Below are 16,443 nucleotides of genomic sequence, written 5' to 3'. Positions count from 1 at the left end.
TGAAAAGAAGGCATGGTTGGAGGAGTGACGGAGAATTTTCTCCATCATTTCTCCGACTTTTTTTTACTAAAAATTTACTCCAACTTTTATCTTCTATTTTTTAAACTTTTTTCGAACAAATATTTAAAACTGTACGGACCAAAAAAAAAAAAAAAAAAAATCCGATTATTTGAAATGCGGATAATTTTGGCATTAGATGTCCACCCCGCTGTCTTTTGATTTCATTCTAAAAAAGAGAAAACTGGAAGTTGTTATTTGAGTGAACCGGTTAATCAATATAAGACTGCGTTCTCTCAAACGTAACCGTAAGCACTTCAATTTATTCGCGATCAGAATTATTCGGTGGTTTATTTAACTAATTTAAAAATAATATTAAAAAAATAAACTGTATAAGAGGGTTGACCTGCAGAAGAAGAATCAGAGAACTACAAATGATAAAAAATTATAAAGGTTTAACAAATGTCGGGGTGATCACTTCAAGTTTCTTTTTATATTCGGGTTTATTTTCTTATATTTATTTTTTTTTTATTTTTTTTTCCATCATATATTTTTTTTCACTCTTGCCACTGTCTGATCACCTTGATACAGCCACCGATATCATTGACGACAATTTTGATGCGGCCGATCGTCTTATTGGGAATTTTTTTTTTATTTCTTTTCTTTTTATTTATTTTTTGTTTATGGGAACTGTGGACCCGGTCCTTTATTGGATTTAGTTCTCCTAATGATTTCGTCAATAAGAACCTGCCAACATTCCACACTCCACGTTCTGCATTCGGATTTGGCGATACTCAATATATTACATATTTTTTTTTTTTTTTGTTATTTTTATTTATGGAGACTTTTTATTATTATTATTTTTTTATATTTTTAATCCTTTGGCAAATATTAATTTTTTTTAAATTTATTGACTTATTGGAAAAATTCACTGCATTTATATCACCCAGGTGAAAATATTTTTCCGTCTATTCTCCACCTAGATAATATCCCCACCTTTTCTCCCACTTTTTTCAAACTTTTCTCCGATTTTAATTCGCTTTCCCGCCTCTCTACGAAAATGACCGATGGCGTAGAAACATTTCTCCGCCTCTTTTCTGACGGAAAAAATTGAATTAAACGACAAGTAATTTAGTTGAAAATTATTGCATTAAAAATACGTTCAACAACAATTAAAATATCAACAAATAAATAATATTTAAACAAATACACATAAAAATATAAAAAAAAAAATCTTGCGATAAAATTTGATTATGATAAATAATTAATGTTCAATTATTTATACAACAATAATATTTCATCGTTTATAAATTTTCTATTCCAAAAAACCAATTACCCATCTTCAATTCTAATAATTGCTTTTTTTTTTTTTTTTTAATCAAAAATAAATTATTTTGCCGCTGTGAATAAATTTTGTCGCTGCTTTTTTGAAACTTTATCAATACTTTCCAACTTTATCGACATGTCAACCATTTTAATTTTGATAAACAAAATAACAAATTTAATAAAAACATTATTAACAAATTGTACAATAAACTTTACCAAACATAATTAATTTAAAAAAACGTTGACAATTTATTTTTTTATTTATTAAAGTTAAATTAAAAGTCACAACAAAAGTGCAACGTGTTTACAAACAGTACTAATCCACCCCCTCAAAGTCAACAAACAATTTGACATCATAACCTATAAAAACATATAAATAAATAAACAAGCATCAATTTTATTAAATAAAAATAATAAACTAAAATAATTGTTATTACATAAAAATTATAAACTAATAATACAATTAAAATAAATTAAAATGGCTGGTGAAGTTGTAGTTGATGCACTGCCTTATATTGATCAAGGATATGATGAACCAGGAGTTCGAGAAGCTGTAAGTACAACAACAAACAAAAAAAAAATTACAACAAATATTATAATTAATTAATTTGATAACATGACATAAACATTGATAATTAATATTGTTTTGAATTAATTAACAGGCACTGGCTATGGTTGAGGAAGAAACTCGTCGTTACAGACCAACAAAAAATTATCTAGAACATTTACCTCCACTAAATGTATTGGCATTTGAAACAGATGTTATTAAACATGAATTTGAAAGAATGCAAAATCGTTTACCAATAGAAGTTTTGAGTATGAAAAGATATGAGCTACCACCACCACCACCTGGTAAAATGAATGATTTATCAGCTTGGAGTGAAAGTATTGACAATAGTTCAGCTCAATTAGCCCACCAAGAAACTAGGTAAACAAATTATTTAAATTGACAATTAATTGTGTATATTAATATTATTATTTTTTGTTTATTAGAATTTGTAATTTGGAATTAATGATGGAGTATGGTTGTGAAGCTTGGAAAGCACATCTTGAAGTACTAAATCACATGGTTGGACAAGTACAAAAACAATTACAAATATTAAAAAAACAAATTCAAGAAGTTAATTGGGGAAGAAAATCAATGCAAACACAAGGTGGTGAAAAATTAAGAGCACTTGAAGCACAATGGGTTGGTTTAGTATCAAAAAATTATGAAATTGAACAAGCACTTGTACATCTTGAAGAAGAAATTAATAAATTAAAAGTTCAACGAAGTGAAGATGCTGAAGTTAATGATGTACCTGGAGTTGAACAAGAACCAGGTGTACCAGAAATAAGTGCTAGTGATACAGCATCATCCATGGAAGTTGATGATAATATTGAACAAGTTGCTGATCCTCAAATTAATGACCAAAATTAATTTAAATAATAAATTTATCATCTGATTTTTCAAATTGACTAATCATTTAGTTATTTTTTTCTTTATTTCCTTTCGCTTTTTGAAATAAATTAATTTAATTATCAAAAATTAAATACAATTTTTTAATATTAATTTTTCTTTTTTATTTTATCATTACAAAATTTTCATTTTCAAAAATTAATTTGTCAATTTTTCGGAATACAGTATCCTGATAATGAGCTTCTTATTTTTTGTTTTTTTTTTTTTTTATTATAAAGTTTACAATTTTTTATACCCAAGGTTCAATCCATTCATTTTTTTTTTTTATAATTCGAATTTTTTTTTTTTTTCATACAAAGACAAGGCCTCTTAATAAAAATTGTGTTATTTTTTTTTGATAATATTATCATTTGTTCAATAGTCTGTAAAAAACATTGGAAATTTACAATTATTTAGTATTTTTTTATCTTTTTTTAAATGACTTTATTTTGTGTTAATCCTGTCTGGCAAAAATATTTAATTTTATTTTTATATTATTTAATCATTGTCCAGTTAAAATATTTCCACTAATTATTTTGTTTTTTTTTTTTTTTAATTTTATTATTTTACAATTCTCAGAGCAGTCTATTGGAAAATTTATAAATACAGGAAAACGTGGGGTAAAATGGACAGTCAAATTGAACACTAAACATAAATCAGTACATTTTTTTCTTCTTGTTGATAATTTTTTTCTGTTTCGATTTGAGTCCCATTCAAATATCATTTTTTTTTTTTGTTGAAATACAAATTTTCAAGATGAAAATTGTGAAAAAACTATCAAATAATTTAATAATTATTTTTATATTTATTTTTTACAGTCTTAAATTCAAGAAATTTATTTATTATCAACGTGTCCATTTTACCATACACATAGAAAATATTTTAAATTAAAATACATAATCAGTGCTTGTAAGAAAAACGAAAAAAAAAAAAATAGTATTGCTTTTAATTTACAGAGATAAAATTATATTATTTTTTTTCTTTACTCTGGATATTAATCTCAGTTTTTTGTTTAAATAAATTTTTCAAATTTTTCAATTATTTGTAATGTTTGTTCAGATCTTGTACTATGCTTTGGACAATTACCTAGATTGTTTAATATATCAAAAATATCTACGTTCAGTTCTGGTTATTATTTTAATTATTTATAAATTTATATCATCGATCTTGATAGCCAGACAACGACAAAAAAATTAATGCCAATAAATGCCTAATAATTAATAACAAAATTAAAATGTATAATTTTTTTTTTGTTATTTTTTTTTTCATACTGTTAAGTAACAAATTTCTACAACTATTATTAATTTTTATTATAAACCACAACAAAATTATCTTAATTTATATTTTATAAAAATTAACCACTCACAAACAATTTCTTTTTTTCTAAATTCGATTTTTTTAATTTAAAAAAAAAAACAGTTCTGGTTAATTTAAAAAAAAAAAAATAATATTCGGAAGACACTATTTTTTCTACAAAATTTCAATAATTATTATTAATAAATGACATGTTAAATTATTTTTAAAAAATGCATTATTAAAAAAAGAAAAATAATCTTAAAAAAAAAATTAAATTTGATTCTTTTTTCTTACAATAATTCTCAAGCTAAATTTCTAAATTAAAAAGAAAAAAAAAACTATCAATTGCAGGTCATTATAATTAGTAAGAAAAAAAAAAAAAAAAGAGAAATTAATCAGTGTTGTTAAATGGCATTATAGAAGACTAGCGGTCGGCATAAAAAAAAAATGAATTTACGGAATATTTTACAGAAAAAAAAAATGATTTTTATAAATTTCATTTGCTGGATCTGAACTATCATTATTATAAAATTAAATTTATTATTTTGTTCATCTTAATTATCATAATCATTCTATAAAAAAAAATTGTGTTCAACAATAATTTGATTAAACATTTTTTAAATCATTCAATTGAGTACAATTTTTTTTTCATCGTTCAAGAACATACTGAATCATTTTAATTGTCGAAATGAGGCATTAAAAAACAATAATAATAACGACTTTTATTGACAGATATAATTTTAGTAGTTTAAAAATTAAACTACTTAATTTTCTGAGCAAAAAAAAAATGTAATTTGACAAAAAAAATTAGCATGAAATTTATATTTTGTCAATAAAAATCGTAATGTAATTTTATGATTTAAAAAAAAAAGAAAAAGAAAATCTATTATACAATCTGTACACCTCATTTTGTCTATCACACCCGGCATAGTTTTTGTTGTTTTTTTAATTTCCTTACAGTCGCACACAATTAAAAATAAACAATGATAAAACTGTTAGAAATTTTGTTGACGTTTTCTCTTAGTATTCATGGCATCAACAATTGGCTGTCTTTTAATTTGATACCTTCTGCGTAGCTCATCAATTTCACGTTCCATTTCTGAATCAAGAGTTGACATACGTTGTTGTAATTCTTCATAAGATAAAAATTTAAGCTGTAACAAAAAAATGATAATAAAATTATAAAATAAGGTAAAATAAATAATTGATAAATTACTTACAAAATCAAAATCACGTTCAGAAAATGTATTTTGAAATTTCGATATATTATTATGAATTGGTTCTGGCACTGGATGAGATATTTGACTGAGTTGAAGTTGAAGATGACTTTGGAACCTTTGTGCTTCATTTGGTATTGGAAGTTCAATTTTTTTTTCAACTTCTGGATTATGTAAAACTTGTCCATTGCCCTTTAATCATTAAAAATAAATTATCTCATTTGTATTTAACTTTAAATATTATAATTCAATAAAAAAAAAGATAATAATTTACCTTGACAATTTCTGGAGTTTCTTTTTTATCAAAATGATCAAGAAAAAGTGGTCTATATTTTTTACCTGGTTCAACAGAGCCAGTATTATGCCCTTGAATTAAATAGAAAAAAAACAATACAATTATAAAATTGCTGATAATAATTTTTAATTAATTAATTTATAATTAAAAACTTTTTACTAACTTTTCATTGTTGCTTCTGTATCAGTGTCACTATTGATAACCATTGTTCCTAAATCAAGCATACCTGAAACAAGTGTACCAGTATCAGCAAGATCACCAGGTACAAGAGTTCCACAATCAGGAAGTGGTTTCATTGTTCCACTGCAATCATCATCATCCTGTTGAATTAAATAATTAAAATTAATAATAAATTATTAATAATATATTGACAAATAAACAAGTAAATAATTTACCGAATCATCAGCATTATTTTGTCCTTTAATTGCAACATTATTTATAACATGTGTTCTATGTGAAATTTGTTTTTCTCTAATTTCATGAGTCTCTGCAATCATTTGACTTAATATATTTGGTTGTTTAGCAACACCAATAAATTCATGAAGTAATAAATCCGAAGCTGATGCACGTTCTTCTGGATTTTTAACTAAACAATTACTAACAAAATCAATAAATTCTGGACTCCATTGATCTGGTTCACGAAAGCTTGGTGGTGGTTTTGTTGGTATCATAAAAATTGCTCTCATTGGATGTATATCACCATATGGTGGTTTACCCTCAGCCATTTCAAGTGCTGTTATACCAAGTGACCAAATATCAGCAACACAATCATATCCAATTTCTTGTATCACTTCTGGTGCCATCCAAAATGGTGTACCAATAACAGTATTTCTTTTAGCCATTGTATCCTAATTAAATAAATTAAAAATTATTTTTAAAAAGTCATTTGAATTATTAATTATAAATATACTATTTTATTATTCATTTAAAAAATAATTTTTAGTAATAATTAAAACTTACAGTAAGTTGTCCAGCAACACCGAAGTCAGCAAGTTTAGCATGTCCCTCGTTGTTCAATAAAATATTACCAGCTTTAATATCTCTATGTATTTTACGTCTCAAATGAAGATACTCAAGACCTTTTAATGTATCAGAAAGTATTGTGGCTATTTCATCCTCTGATAATGTTTTTTTACGCAATCTCATTATGTCACTTACTGATCCTGCTCCACAGTATTCCATAACAATCTAAATAAAAATATTAATTCATTAATTTGCTTATCATTTAAAAACAAATGAACTATTTAATTTGTATTAATTTGGATAAACAAATCTTGCAGATTTTAAATTACTAAATTTAATTAATTTATTTATTTATAATTTAAAAGTCAAATTAATTAGCTATTCAATAATTTGAATGATAAAAAAATTGTGAAATGTTAAATAATTCAATTCAACTTGTTAATTGATTTATAATTTAAAAAATAAAATAATTACTTTACATTAATTCAAATTAATATATTGATAAAACGATATATTTATTTACCCATAGATCTGTATTTTTAAAATAACTTCCATAATATTTAACAACATATGGTGAATCACATTGCTGCATTATTGATATCTCCTTGATAATTTCTTGTAGATCAGTATCAACTGGTACTTGTTTAATAGCAAGTACCTGTCCACTTTCTTTGTGTAATGCTTTATACACAGATCCATATGATCTAATCAAAAAAACAAAATTAAATTAATCATTTATCTTTTCATCAAACTTGATTTATATAAATTAATTTGATCTATGATTTATTACCCTTCTCCAAGTTTACAAATAATGTCAAAAACTTCTTCTGGTTGGCGAGTCAAACTTTCCTCAGATAACTTTTTAAGCTCACTATTTAAAAATAAACATAGAACATTAAAATATATAAATATTTCAATACGACAAATAGCCTAAATTTGTTTGTCAAAAATATAAAGTTAAATTTATTATTGTTAAAATAATTTTTAATTTATTTTTTTGATTGTTTATTTGTTTTTTTAATCATCATTAAATTGTTATTTATTTTTATTTCAATGTTATTGTTTTTCGATAACAAAGGTTAACAACAAATAAAAAAAACAATCAAATTCAAAGATTAATAATAATAATAATAATAAAATCCATAAAATTAAAAAGTTATTCAACTGTATATTAATTAATGTGTGGTAAATAAATAAACGTGTTTCATGACATTTCAATGAAAACATAAATAACATACCTTTTAGAAGACATTTTTTTATTATTTTAATTTTTTTTTTTAACTCTTGTAATGTCAGTGATGATTACACTCGATTGAATGTAAAAGAAAAAATATAACAATGAACAAAATATTTTTAAATAAAAAAATAAATAAAAATTTATATCAAATTAATTGCACTCTACACCATTGGTAAAATCATAATCAGTATTTTGATAATACAATGTTACATTGTTTTTTTATTAAAATATTTTGACATGTAAATATTGGTTTTGCTAAATTATTTATATCTTGTAACCAAAAAAAAAAATTAAAAACATTGACTCTGATCGGGTTCCATTGTAGATGGCAGAGTTTTACGCTTTTTTTTTTTTTATTTATGACGTCAACAAAAAGACGAATCACTTTTTTTTTTTTTTTATATGAGTTTGAATGCGTGCGCATTAATTTTTAAAAAAAACGAATAAACATTTTGTTTATAAATTTTTTTTTATTATGAAAATTATTAATAAATAGTTACAAGTAAAAAAAAAAAAAAAAAAAAAATGAATAATAATATAAAAATATTTTTCAATCTATATTTTTATTGGCGATAGTATTTAATAGTCGGTTATCACAAAAATTTGTCAAATATTTAATTTTTTTTTTTGTTGAACACATAATTTTGATATATGGTGATTCATATTTGTTCTGATCAATTATGGAAGAAACAATTGAAAGCAAGGGTTGTTTTCGATTTTTGGATATTTCTGCTGCTGCTTTTTTGATAAATTCATACTTTGATTTTATACTTGTATTCGGAACTATAAGCATCTTTATGTTTGGTGAATTTTCAAGAACTTTCATGGCTAAATCATCAGTAATTTTATTGCTGCGTGGTAACATTAATTTAATCAAGTTTTTGAGCAATTTAATTGATGAAGAATCAATGCTGTCATTAACGCCGAAAAAACAAAGATGTGTTAAATTATTTATCTTTGAAATGGCTACTACACCATCGTTAGTTATCCATTCACATTTTATCGAGAGCTTTGTTAATTGCTTCATGGTATTGGCAATAGTATACAAACTATCATCTGAAACTCTGTATTTCAACAAATTCAATCTAGTTATACTCATAACTGATCCAAACTCATTTGGCTTAATGACATTTTTGTCTAAGGAACGATCATAGTAAGAACATTCTAGTGTGCGATTTTTTTTCAGATACTCTTCTAACTCTGGGTACATTTTTATACCACCAAATTCAAACCTTTTTAGAGCCTTCATTCGTTTAAGCACCTGCAGAAGAAATTATTTATAAGTATATGTAAAAAATTTAAAAAATATTTTTGATTTTTTTATTGTAAGATTTAAAGTTCAACTCACCCTGAGGGTGACCCCCGGAAATGTACAAAATTGATAATTTGTACGATATTTACGGGGTACCTCATCTTGCCAATTGAACAGAGTCAGGTCAGTCAATGTATTAGCAAGTGGTAACAGTGCAGTGATTAAATGATGAATCCTTTTGTACTGTGGCATATGATATTGAAATATAACTGCTAATACTTTAAGCTTAGATAAAGGTGAAAATGCATCAGCCGTTATAACTTCGACATTATCAGGGCTGAATCTCAATCGAAGTTTCACGAGGTTTGGACAATATTCATTAATAACTGGCATTATGTCATTATGAACATAAGCTGTCAAGTCTAATTGTCTTAAATAACAACCACATTTATTAAGCAATGATTTTAAAGAGCTTAATTTTCTAACTCTTGTTGGAGATTTTTTCAAACAACTTGGACACTTATTATTGTATTCCCAGTGAGTGAATTGAAGTTTTTTGACATTACCCCAAGAATAATCAAGGACTCGATTCCATTTTTGACATACTAAAAAAATAAATAAAGTATACAAATATATTAATTATCATAATTAAATTATTTTTTTAAATATAGTTAATTGATATTTTTATTATCACATACCCAATGCAATTTGAGGTCTTTCCCATACTGGCACATACATGAATATTTCAGCCAGGCAATCATCATTAACTAAGTCAATTATTGAATGATCATGATGCTCATAGTATATCTAAAAAATAATAATAAATATTTATATTTTACAACAATAATTTAATAATTAATCTACAAGCATGTTTTTATTGCAGTTATATTTTAGACTAACCTCATTACTCTTTTTGTTAGAAGAATGTGTTGACATTTTACTTGTAACCCTATATTTTTAACAAAAAAGGTTTTTCGGCTCTAATTTACTTTATTATTATTTAATAATGAATATAATTAAATAAATATAATTAAATACTTATATTTTGACTTGTCACACATTATCACCACATAATACACGATGAAAAAATGTAAACAAAAATAAGTAATAACACGTGGCTGTCGGAGCACAAGCGCTATTACCGGCAAAAAAAGGTACTGACTCCATTCCACCACATTCCTCCATGATGCGTGCGCATTAATTAAAAAGAAAAAATAAATGAACATTTTGTTTATAAATTTTTTTTATTATGAAAATAATTAATCAATTGTTACAAGTTAAAAAAAAAAAAAAATAATAATATATAAAAATTTTTCAATCTATGATATTATAGTATTTAATAGTCGGTTATCACTAAAATTTGTCAAATATCTAATCATTTTTGTTAAACAAATAATTTCGAAATATGGCGATTCATATTGTTTTTTACGTTTTTTATCAATTTTGAAAGAAACAGCTAAAAGCAAGCGTTGTTTTCGATTTCTTAATATTTCTGCTGCTTTTTTTATAAATTCAACAGTTACACTTGTATTTGGAACTAAAAGCATCTCCATCTTTGGTGAATTTTCGAGAACTTTTATGGCTAAATCATCAGTAATTTTATTGCTGCGTAGTAACATTAACTTATTCAAGTTTTTGAGCAATTTAATTGATGAAGAATCAATGCTGTCATTAACGCCGAAAAAACAAAGATGTGTTAAATTATTCATCTTTGAAATGGCTACTACACCATCATTAGTTATCCATTCACAATTTATCTTGAGCTTTGTTAATTGCTTCATGGTATTGGCAATAGTATACAAACTATCATCTGAAACTTTGTATTTTAACAAACTCAATGTAGTTATATTCATAACTGACCCAAACTCATTTGGCTTAATGACATTTTTGTTTAAGGAACGATCATAGTCAGAACATTCTATTGTGTGATTATTTCTCAGATACTTTTCTAACTCTGGGTACGCTTTTATACCACCAAATTCAAATCTTTTCAGATTCTTTAGTCGACAAAACACCTGCAGAATAAATTATTTATAAGTATATGTAAAAAATAAAAATAATATTTTTTTGTAATAGATATAAAGTTTAGCTTACATATTCGGTGAGCGTCGAAAATCTACAGAATCTATTAAATTTAGGATCTATACAGGATACCTCATCTTGCCAATTGAACAGAGTCAGATCAGTCAATGTTTTAGCAAGGGATAACAATGCAGTGAATAAATAATGAACCCTATAGTTCTGTGTCCAGTCATATTGAAATATAACTGTTAATACTTTAAGCTTAGATAGACGTGAAAATACCTCCATCGTTATATCTTCGACCTTATCAGGGTTGAATCTTAATCTAAGTTTCACAAGGTTTGGGCAATATTCATTAATAACTCGCACTATGTCACTATGACCATATGCTGTCAAGTCTAATTGTGTTAAATAACGGCCACATTTATTAAGCAATGATTTTAAAAAGCTTAATTTTCTATCTTTTGTTGGATATTTTATCAAACAATTTGGATACTCATTGTATTCCCAGTGAGTTAGTTGAAGTTTTTTGACATTACTCCAAGAATAATCAAGGGCTCTTTTCCATTTTTGACATACTAAAAATAAATAAATTATACAAATATATTAATTATCATAATCAAATTATTTTATTAATCAATTAATTGATATTGTACTTATCACATACCCGATGCAATTTTAGGTCTTTCACATGCTGGCACATACATGAATATTTCAGCCAGACAATCATCATCAACAAAGTCAATTATTGAATAATCATGATGCTCATAGTATATCTAAAAAATAATAATGAATATTTATATTTTACAACAATAATTTAATAATTAATCTACAAGCATGTTTTTATTGCAGTTATATATTTTAGACAAACCTCATTATTCTTTTTGTTAGAAGAACGTGTTGACATTTTATTTGTAATTTTATATTTTTTACAAAAAAGGTCTTCCGACTCTAATTTACGTTTTTTTCTTAACTCTCTCATATTTAATAATAATAAAATTTGTTATTAAAATGTCTGATTTAACTCAATAAAACCAGGAAAATCAGCAAATCAGTAACTATAAAAATACGATCAAGTACGTATAAAAATAAATTTAATTAATTTATTATATTATTATCGTAGTTTAAATCGTCGCATTAATTATTAAATAATTATATTTTGACTTGTCAGTTGTCACATTATCACCACATAATACACGTTTTTTTTTTCATGAAAAAAAATGTAAACAAAAATAACACGTGACACGAAACCGCCGGAGCACAAGCGTCATCACCGGCAAAAAAAGGTACTGACTTCATTCCTATTTACACTGCGTGCGCATTAATTTTTTAAAATAATTAAAAAAATAAAATTGTTTAATTATTTACAAGTGTGTTTTTTAAATAAAATGATTATTTATTTATAATTTTTTAAATAAGAATTTTCAGCTTATTTGATGGTGGCAGATCGAACTGAAAATTGAAAAAGCAAATTTGGCGGGTAATGTCGATAAACAGACGCCTGAACTACCTATTTACATATTACTCAAATGTTACTCAATATTAAAATTACTTGAATTAATTTATTTGTTTTTCTTTTTTATTTTCTCTCTCTAAATTGTCTTATCTGGGGGTTCCCTGTATTTTATCTTTTGTTCTTACAGCCGGTTTTTTCGTCCAACATTATTTACAGTTATCACTAAAATAAGGTTTAAGCCAGTTTAAGGGAGTTCGAAAAACACTCGATTATCTTTAACTTTTTTTGAAATTTTCAGAGTAGGTTTATGAAATAGTTATCTATCTTATGCCAAAATTTCAGAAGTCTATCCCCGCTAGTAAAATAGTTATTAATATTTAAAGTCAACAACTTTTAGCGTGTACGTTTACGGGAAAGTCGAAAAATGTTTAAAAAAAACAACATATATCAAATTTTTGCCGTGTTCTTGTCTTCACACCTAAATAAAAAACTATCTGTATGAAACTTTAAAATCTTAAAATAATTATAGAAAAAAAAAAAATTCAAGTTCCCGGCTAGAAAGTTGAACAATCATTGTTTTTTTTAAAAAAAAGTCAAAAGTGAGGAGAGGTAACAAAAATCACACAATTATTATTATTGAAAAAGTTATATTTTATAATTTGTACTATAATACTATATTTCTTGTTTATTCTTGTCAACGTTCAATCATTTATTAAATACCTGGACGTCAATAACGGATTTACATAAATTACAAGTAAAATATATAATAAATGTATAATAAATGAATAAATAATATAATTAAATTGAATTAAATTATAAAATTATTTTCTAGATAAGAAATGCTCGTGTTGATGATGTTTGTAAGGTACTCCGTCGTGGTGAAAGAGTCTGGTGTAAAATTGTTTATCTTGATTATAACGACAATGAAATTGGATTATCAATGAAACTTGTTGATCAACGTAATGGAACTGATTTGGATCCAAGAGGAGTTAATTATCACAGATATGAAGATGAAATGGTGGAAATGGATAACATTACTACTGGTTTTTCAAATTTTATTGAAGATGTATCCAAATTTGGCAATGTCAACAATGAAGACTTTATCAAGATGTTAATGTTAAGAGCTGCAAAACAACGCATACCATAAATAAACATTTTGTTTTATTTTATTTCAAAAATTGTATTCTCCATAAGAGCCCATGTTACATATTAAAAAACATGAATAAAAAAAAATTAACATAATAAATTTTATCATCACAAAATTATTTTTATTAAATTAAATAATTTATAATTATTGTAATTAAAAATTATAACCAAATTGAAAGATGCAATCATGCAATTGCATGCAATGCTGGATTTGAAAGAGAGAGAGAGAGAAAAAAAAAATTGAGAAGGTCTCTTATTGGTTGGTTTTTTAAGACTCCATATTGGATTATTGTTGTTATTATTATATGTCCATCAGACATCAACATTGGAAAATCCATTGGTATTATTTGGTATTATTTGGTATGTACAATAAATATTTTTACATTTATTTATTTATGTTAATTTATTTATAATTATGTCTTATTTACATAGCTTGCTTTATTAGATTTTATTTAATCATAATTACCTACATTTTTTTTTTACTTAAAAAAATATATTGATAGCCACGTTGTTTTATTTTTGTTTTGAGGTTATTTTTTATTTTGTGTGAATAAAATTTAATTGTAAAGTTACAAAGAAACAGAGGAATAATTATTGATTTGAGGGAAATGATTGTTGAGATTGTTGTAAAACTAGAAAATAATTGTTAGAAAATTTATTTGTTTGTTTATGATTTGTTGTCTAATTGTTGTTGTTTATTTTGCTTTCAGTAACTGAGAAAGAGGATAATTAATTATAGATTTGTTGGCATAAAATAATTAATAATGCCACAAAATGAGTATATTGAGCGTCATAGAAAGCTCTATGGACGTAGACCAGATTATGAAGAAAGAAAACGTAAACGTGAAGCTCGTGAACCTCATAGAAGAGCAGCACAAGCACGTAATCTACGTGGTATTAAAGCAAAGATATTTAATAAAGAAAGAAGAAATGAAAAAATACAAATGAAAAAGAAAATAAAAGCACATGAACAGAAAAAAGTTAAAGAAACAACAGAACCAATTCAAGATGGTGCATTACCAGCATATTTACTTGATCGTGGTATCACAAATCGTACAAAAGTATTGTCAAATATGATTAAACAAAAAAGAAAAGAAAAAGCTGGTAAATGGGATGTACCAATACCAAAAGTTAAAGCACAATCAGAAGCTGATGTATTTAAAGTTGTTAAAACTGGTAAATCAAATAGAAAAGCATGGAAAAGAATGGTAACAAAAGTTACATTTGTTGGTGAAAATTTCACAAGAAAACCACCAAAGTTTGAAAGATTTATCAGGCCAATGGCACTACGTTTTAAGAAGGCTCATGTTACTCATCCAGAGCTTAAAGCAACATTTCAATTGCCAATTATTGGAGTTAAAAAAAATCCAAGCTCAGCAATGTACACAACACTTGGTGTTATCACTAAGGGAACTGTAATTGAAGTTAATATTTCGGAATTGGGTCTTGTTACACAATCTGGAAAAGTTGTATGGGGAAAATATGCACAAGTTACAAATAATCCAGAAAATGATGGTTGCATAAATGCTGTCCTTTTAGTCTAGATCTTCAACTATCAATTTAAAAAAAAAAAAAAGAACCCATTAGGAATAACATATTGTATTATAATTAATTTTATAAATAAACAAAAGAAAAAAAATATTAAATTAATTGTTTGACTTGTTTGATTTTTTTTTTTTTTTAATTTATCCTGCAATATTTACTAAAAAATATTATTGTTTATTGTAAATGACATTTAGTGCTTGTTTGTTTTGATTTTATAGATCAATAATTTAGAATGAAGGTGTTCACTGCCAAGACGATTATTGTTGGAGTCTAGGCATCTGATACAATTTGTGATGATGATGACAAACAAGATAAGAAAAATTACTCCAAAAAAATAATAACCAACACCAGAAAAAGATGAAACTTGCTGTCCTCAAATTTAACAAGTTATTCTATGATTAATATATCTGTTAAAAAAATAAACAAACGAATAACAATAATAATAGATTAAAACCTTTCATATAATTTTTAAAATTTGCTTTTTTATTTTTTTTTTTAAATCAATTTTTAAAAATATATTTGTGCATAATGGATTATTGTTAATTAATTTTTAACAGCAGCTGGTCTTGGTGGTCCTCTTCCAAAATTACGAACTGGTGGTGTTCTGATACGACGATCAGTTGCTGATCTGTTACGTACAACCTTGGAGTGAATTGCACATGATACACAGTAATGTAATTTAGCATACAATTTTGGTAATTGATAGCTTTCATATACACTAGCCTCGTTGATATCACGAACAGCAGCAGCTTCAACAATATTACGAATGACAAATTTGTTGATTGCTTTGTCCTTTGGAACACAACGTGCACAATTTGTACATCTTACTGGATTAACATGACCACGGCCATGCTTTGACCTTCCTCCATTTCTGCGTTTTTTAGTCTATAAAATAAATAAATAAATAAATAAATTGATACATTTGAGGTTAGATTTCATTGATCATCATTTTATTCACGATATTTACTCAAAAAATTCACAAGAACTGAATTTTAAAATAAATTAAATAATTTTCTATGTAAATCAACAATTTATCATATTAAAATTAATTAATATTTGTTAATAAACTTACCATTGTTTCACGTGTTAATAAGTGTCAATGGCTATTCAAAAAAGAAGGAAAAAAAATTCCAAACGAACTGACGTTCACTGACGTTGAAGATTATCGAAATATATCTCGACTGATCTCGACAATGAGAGAAAAAAATGTATCGATATTAAGCCATTGGCTATGTTCACACAATACTTGTCAA

General features: G+C 25.3%; 6 protein-coding genes across 8 annotated transcripts; 2 read left to right on the top strand and 4 right to left on the bottom strand.

Annotated features, from left to right (window-relative positions):
- Window positions 1–1,508: 1,508 nt before the first annotated feature.
- On the top strand, window positions 1,509–2,781 carry LOC122855812 (pre-mRNA-splicing factor SPF27). Its single transcript, XM_044157446.1, has 3 exons — window positions 1,509–1,876; window positions 1,986–2,251; window positions 2,317–2,781. The coding sequence occupies exons 1-3, from the start codon at window positions 1,802–1,804 to the stop codon at window positions 2,741–2,743; spliced, it is 768 nt and encodes a 255-aa protein (XP_044013381.1). The 5' UTR covers window positions 1,509–1,801; the 3' UTR covers window positions 2,744–2,781.
- A 469-nt stretch (window positions 2,782–3,250) lies between these two features.
- On the bottom strand, window positions 3,251–8,070 carry LOC122855811 (serine/threonine-protein kinase 3). 2 transcript variants are annotated; one of them, XM_044157445.1, is made up of 9 exons: window positions 7,771–8,070; window positions 7,323–7,403; window positions 7,056–7,236; window positions 6,530–6,757; window positions 5,965–6,417; window positions 5,733–5,889; window positions 5,549–5,640; window positions 5,278–5,466; window positions 3,253–5,211 (listed from the first exon to the last, which is right to left on the bottom strand). In XM_044157445.1, the coding sequence occupies exons 1-9, from the start codon at window positions 7,782–7,784 to the stop codon at window positions 5,053–5,055; spliced, it is 1,554 nt and encodes a 517-aa protein (XP_044013380.1). In that variant the 5' UTR covers window positions 7,785–8,070; the 3' UTR covers window positions 3,253–5,052. The 2 variants fall into 2 exon arrangements, with proteins under 2 accessions (XP_044013379.1, XP_044013380.1); XM_044157444.1 differs by having other exon boundaries at window positions 3,251–5,466; window positions 7,771–8,060.
- Window positions 8,071–8,319: 249 nt separating this feature from the next.
- LOC122855810 lies at window positions 8,320–10,126 on the bottom strand. The gene is made up of 4 exons (XM_044157443.1): window positions 9,922–10,126; window positions 9,720–9,828; window positions 9,118–9,626; window positions 8,320–9,030 (listed from the first exon to the last, which is right to left on the bottom strand). The coding sequence occupies exons 1-4, from the start codon at window positions 9,955–9,957 to the stop codon at window positions 8,320–8,322; spliced, it is 1,365 nt and encodes a 454-aa protein (XP_044013378.1). The 5' UTR covers window positions 9,958–10,126.
- Window positions 10,127–10,357: 231 nt separating this feature from the next.
- LOC122854073 lies at window positions 10,358–11,950 on the bottom strand. Its single transcript, XM_044154487.1, has 5 exons — window positions 11,915–11,950; window positions 11,711–11,819; window positions 11,116–11,621; window positions 10,451–11,036; window positions 10,358–10,374 (listed from the first exon to the last, which is right to left on the bottom strand). Exons 1-5 carry the CDS (start codon window positions 11,948–11,950, stop codon window positions 10,358–10,360), a joined length of 1,254 nt encoding a protein of 417 aa, XP_044010422.1.
- Window positions 11,951–13,940: 1,990 nt separating this feature from the next.
- Window positions 13,941–15,234, top strand: LOC122855809 (ribosome biogenesis protein NSA2 homolog). 2 transcript variants are annotated; one of them, XM_044157442.1, is made up of 2 exons: window positions 13,941–14,005; window positions 14,356–15,234. In XM_044157442.1, exon 2 carries the CDS (start codon window positions 14,410–14,412, stop codon window positions 15,187–15,189), a length of 780 nt encoding a protein of 259 aa, XP_044013377.1. In that variant the 5' UTR covers window positions 13,941–14,005; window positions 14,356–14,409; the 3' UTR covers window positions 15,190–15,234. The 2 variants fall into 2 exon arrangements, with proteins under 2 accessions (XP_044013377.1, XP_044013375.1); XM_044157440.1 differs by having other exon boundaries at window positions 13,970–13,995.
- Window positions 15,235–15,652: 418 nt separating this feature from the next.
- LOC122855808 (40S ribosomal protein S26-like) lies at window positions 15,653–16,377 on the bottom strand. The gene is made up of 2 exons (XM_044157439.1): window positions 16,263–16,377; window positions 15,653–16,075 (listed from the first exon to the last, which is right to left on the bottom strand). Exons 1-2 carry the CDS (start codon window positions 16,263–16,265, stop codon window positions 15,734–15,736), a joined length of 345 nt encoding a protein of 114 aa, XP_044013374.1. The 5' UTR covers window positions 16,266–16,377; the 3' UTR covers window positions 15,653–15,733.
- Between the last annotated feature and the right edge of the window lie 66 nt (window positions 16,378–16,443).

The sequence above is a fragment of the Aphidius gifuensis genome, linkage group LG4, assembly GCF_014905175.1.
Source record: "Aphidius gifuensis isolate YNYX2018 linkage group LG4, ASM1490517v1, whole genome shotgun sequence".
Classification (NCBI taxonomy): domain Eukaryota; kingdom Metazoa; phylum Arthropoda; class Insecta; order Hymenoptera; family Braconidae; genus Aphidius; species Aphidius gifuensis.
The sequence above is the reverse complement of the archived record's forward strand: the minus strand, read 5'-3'. Positions and strand labels throughout refer to the sequence as shown.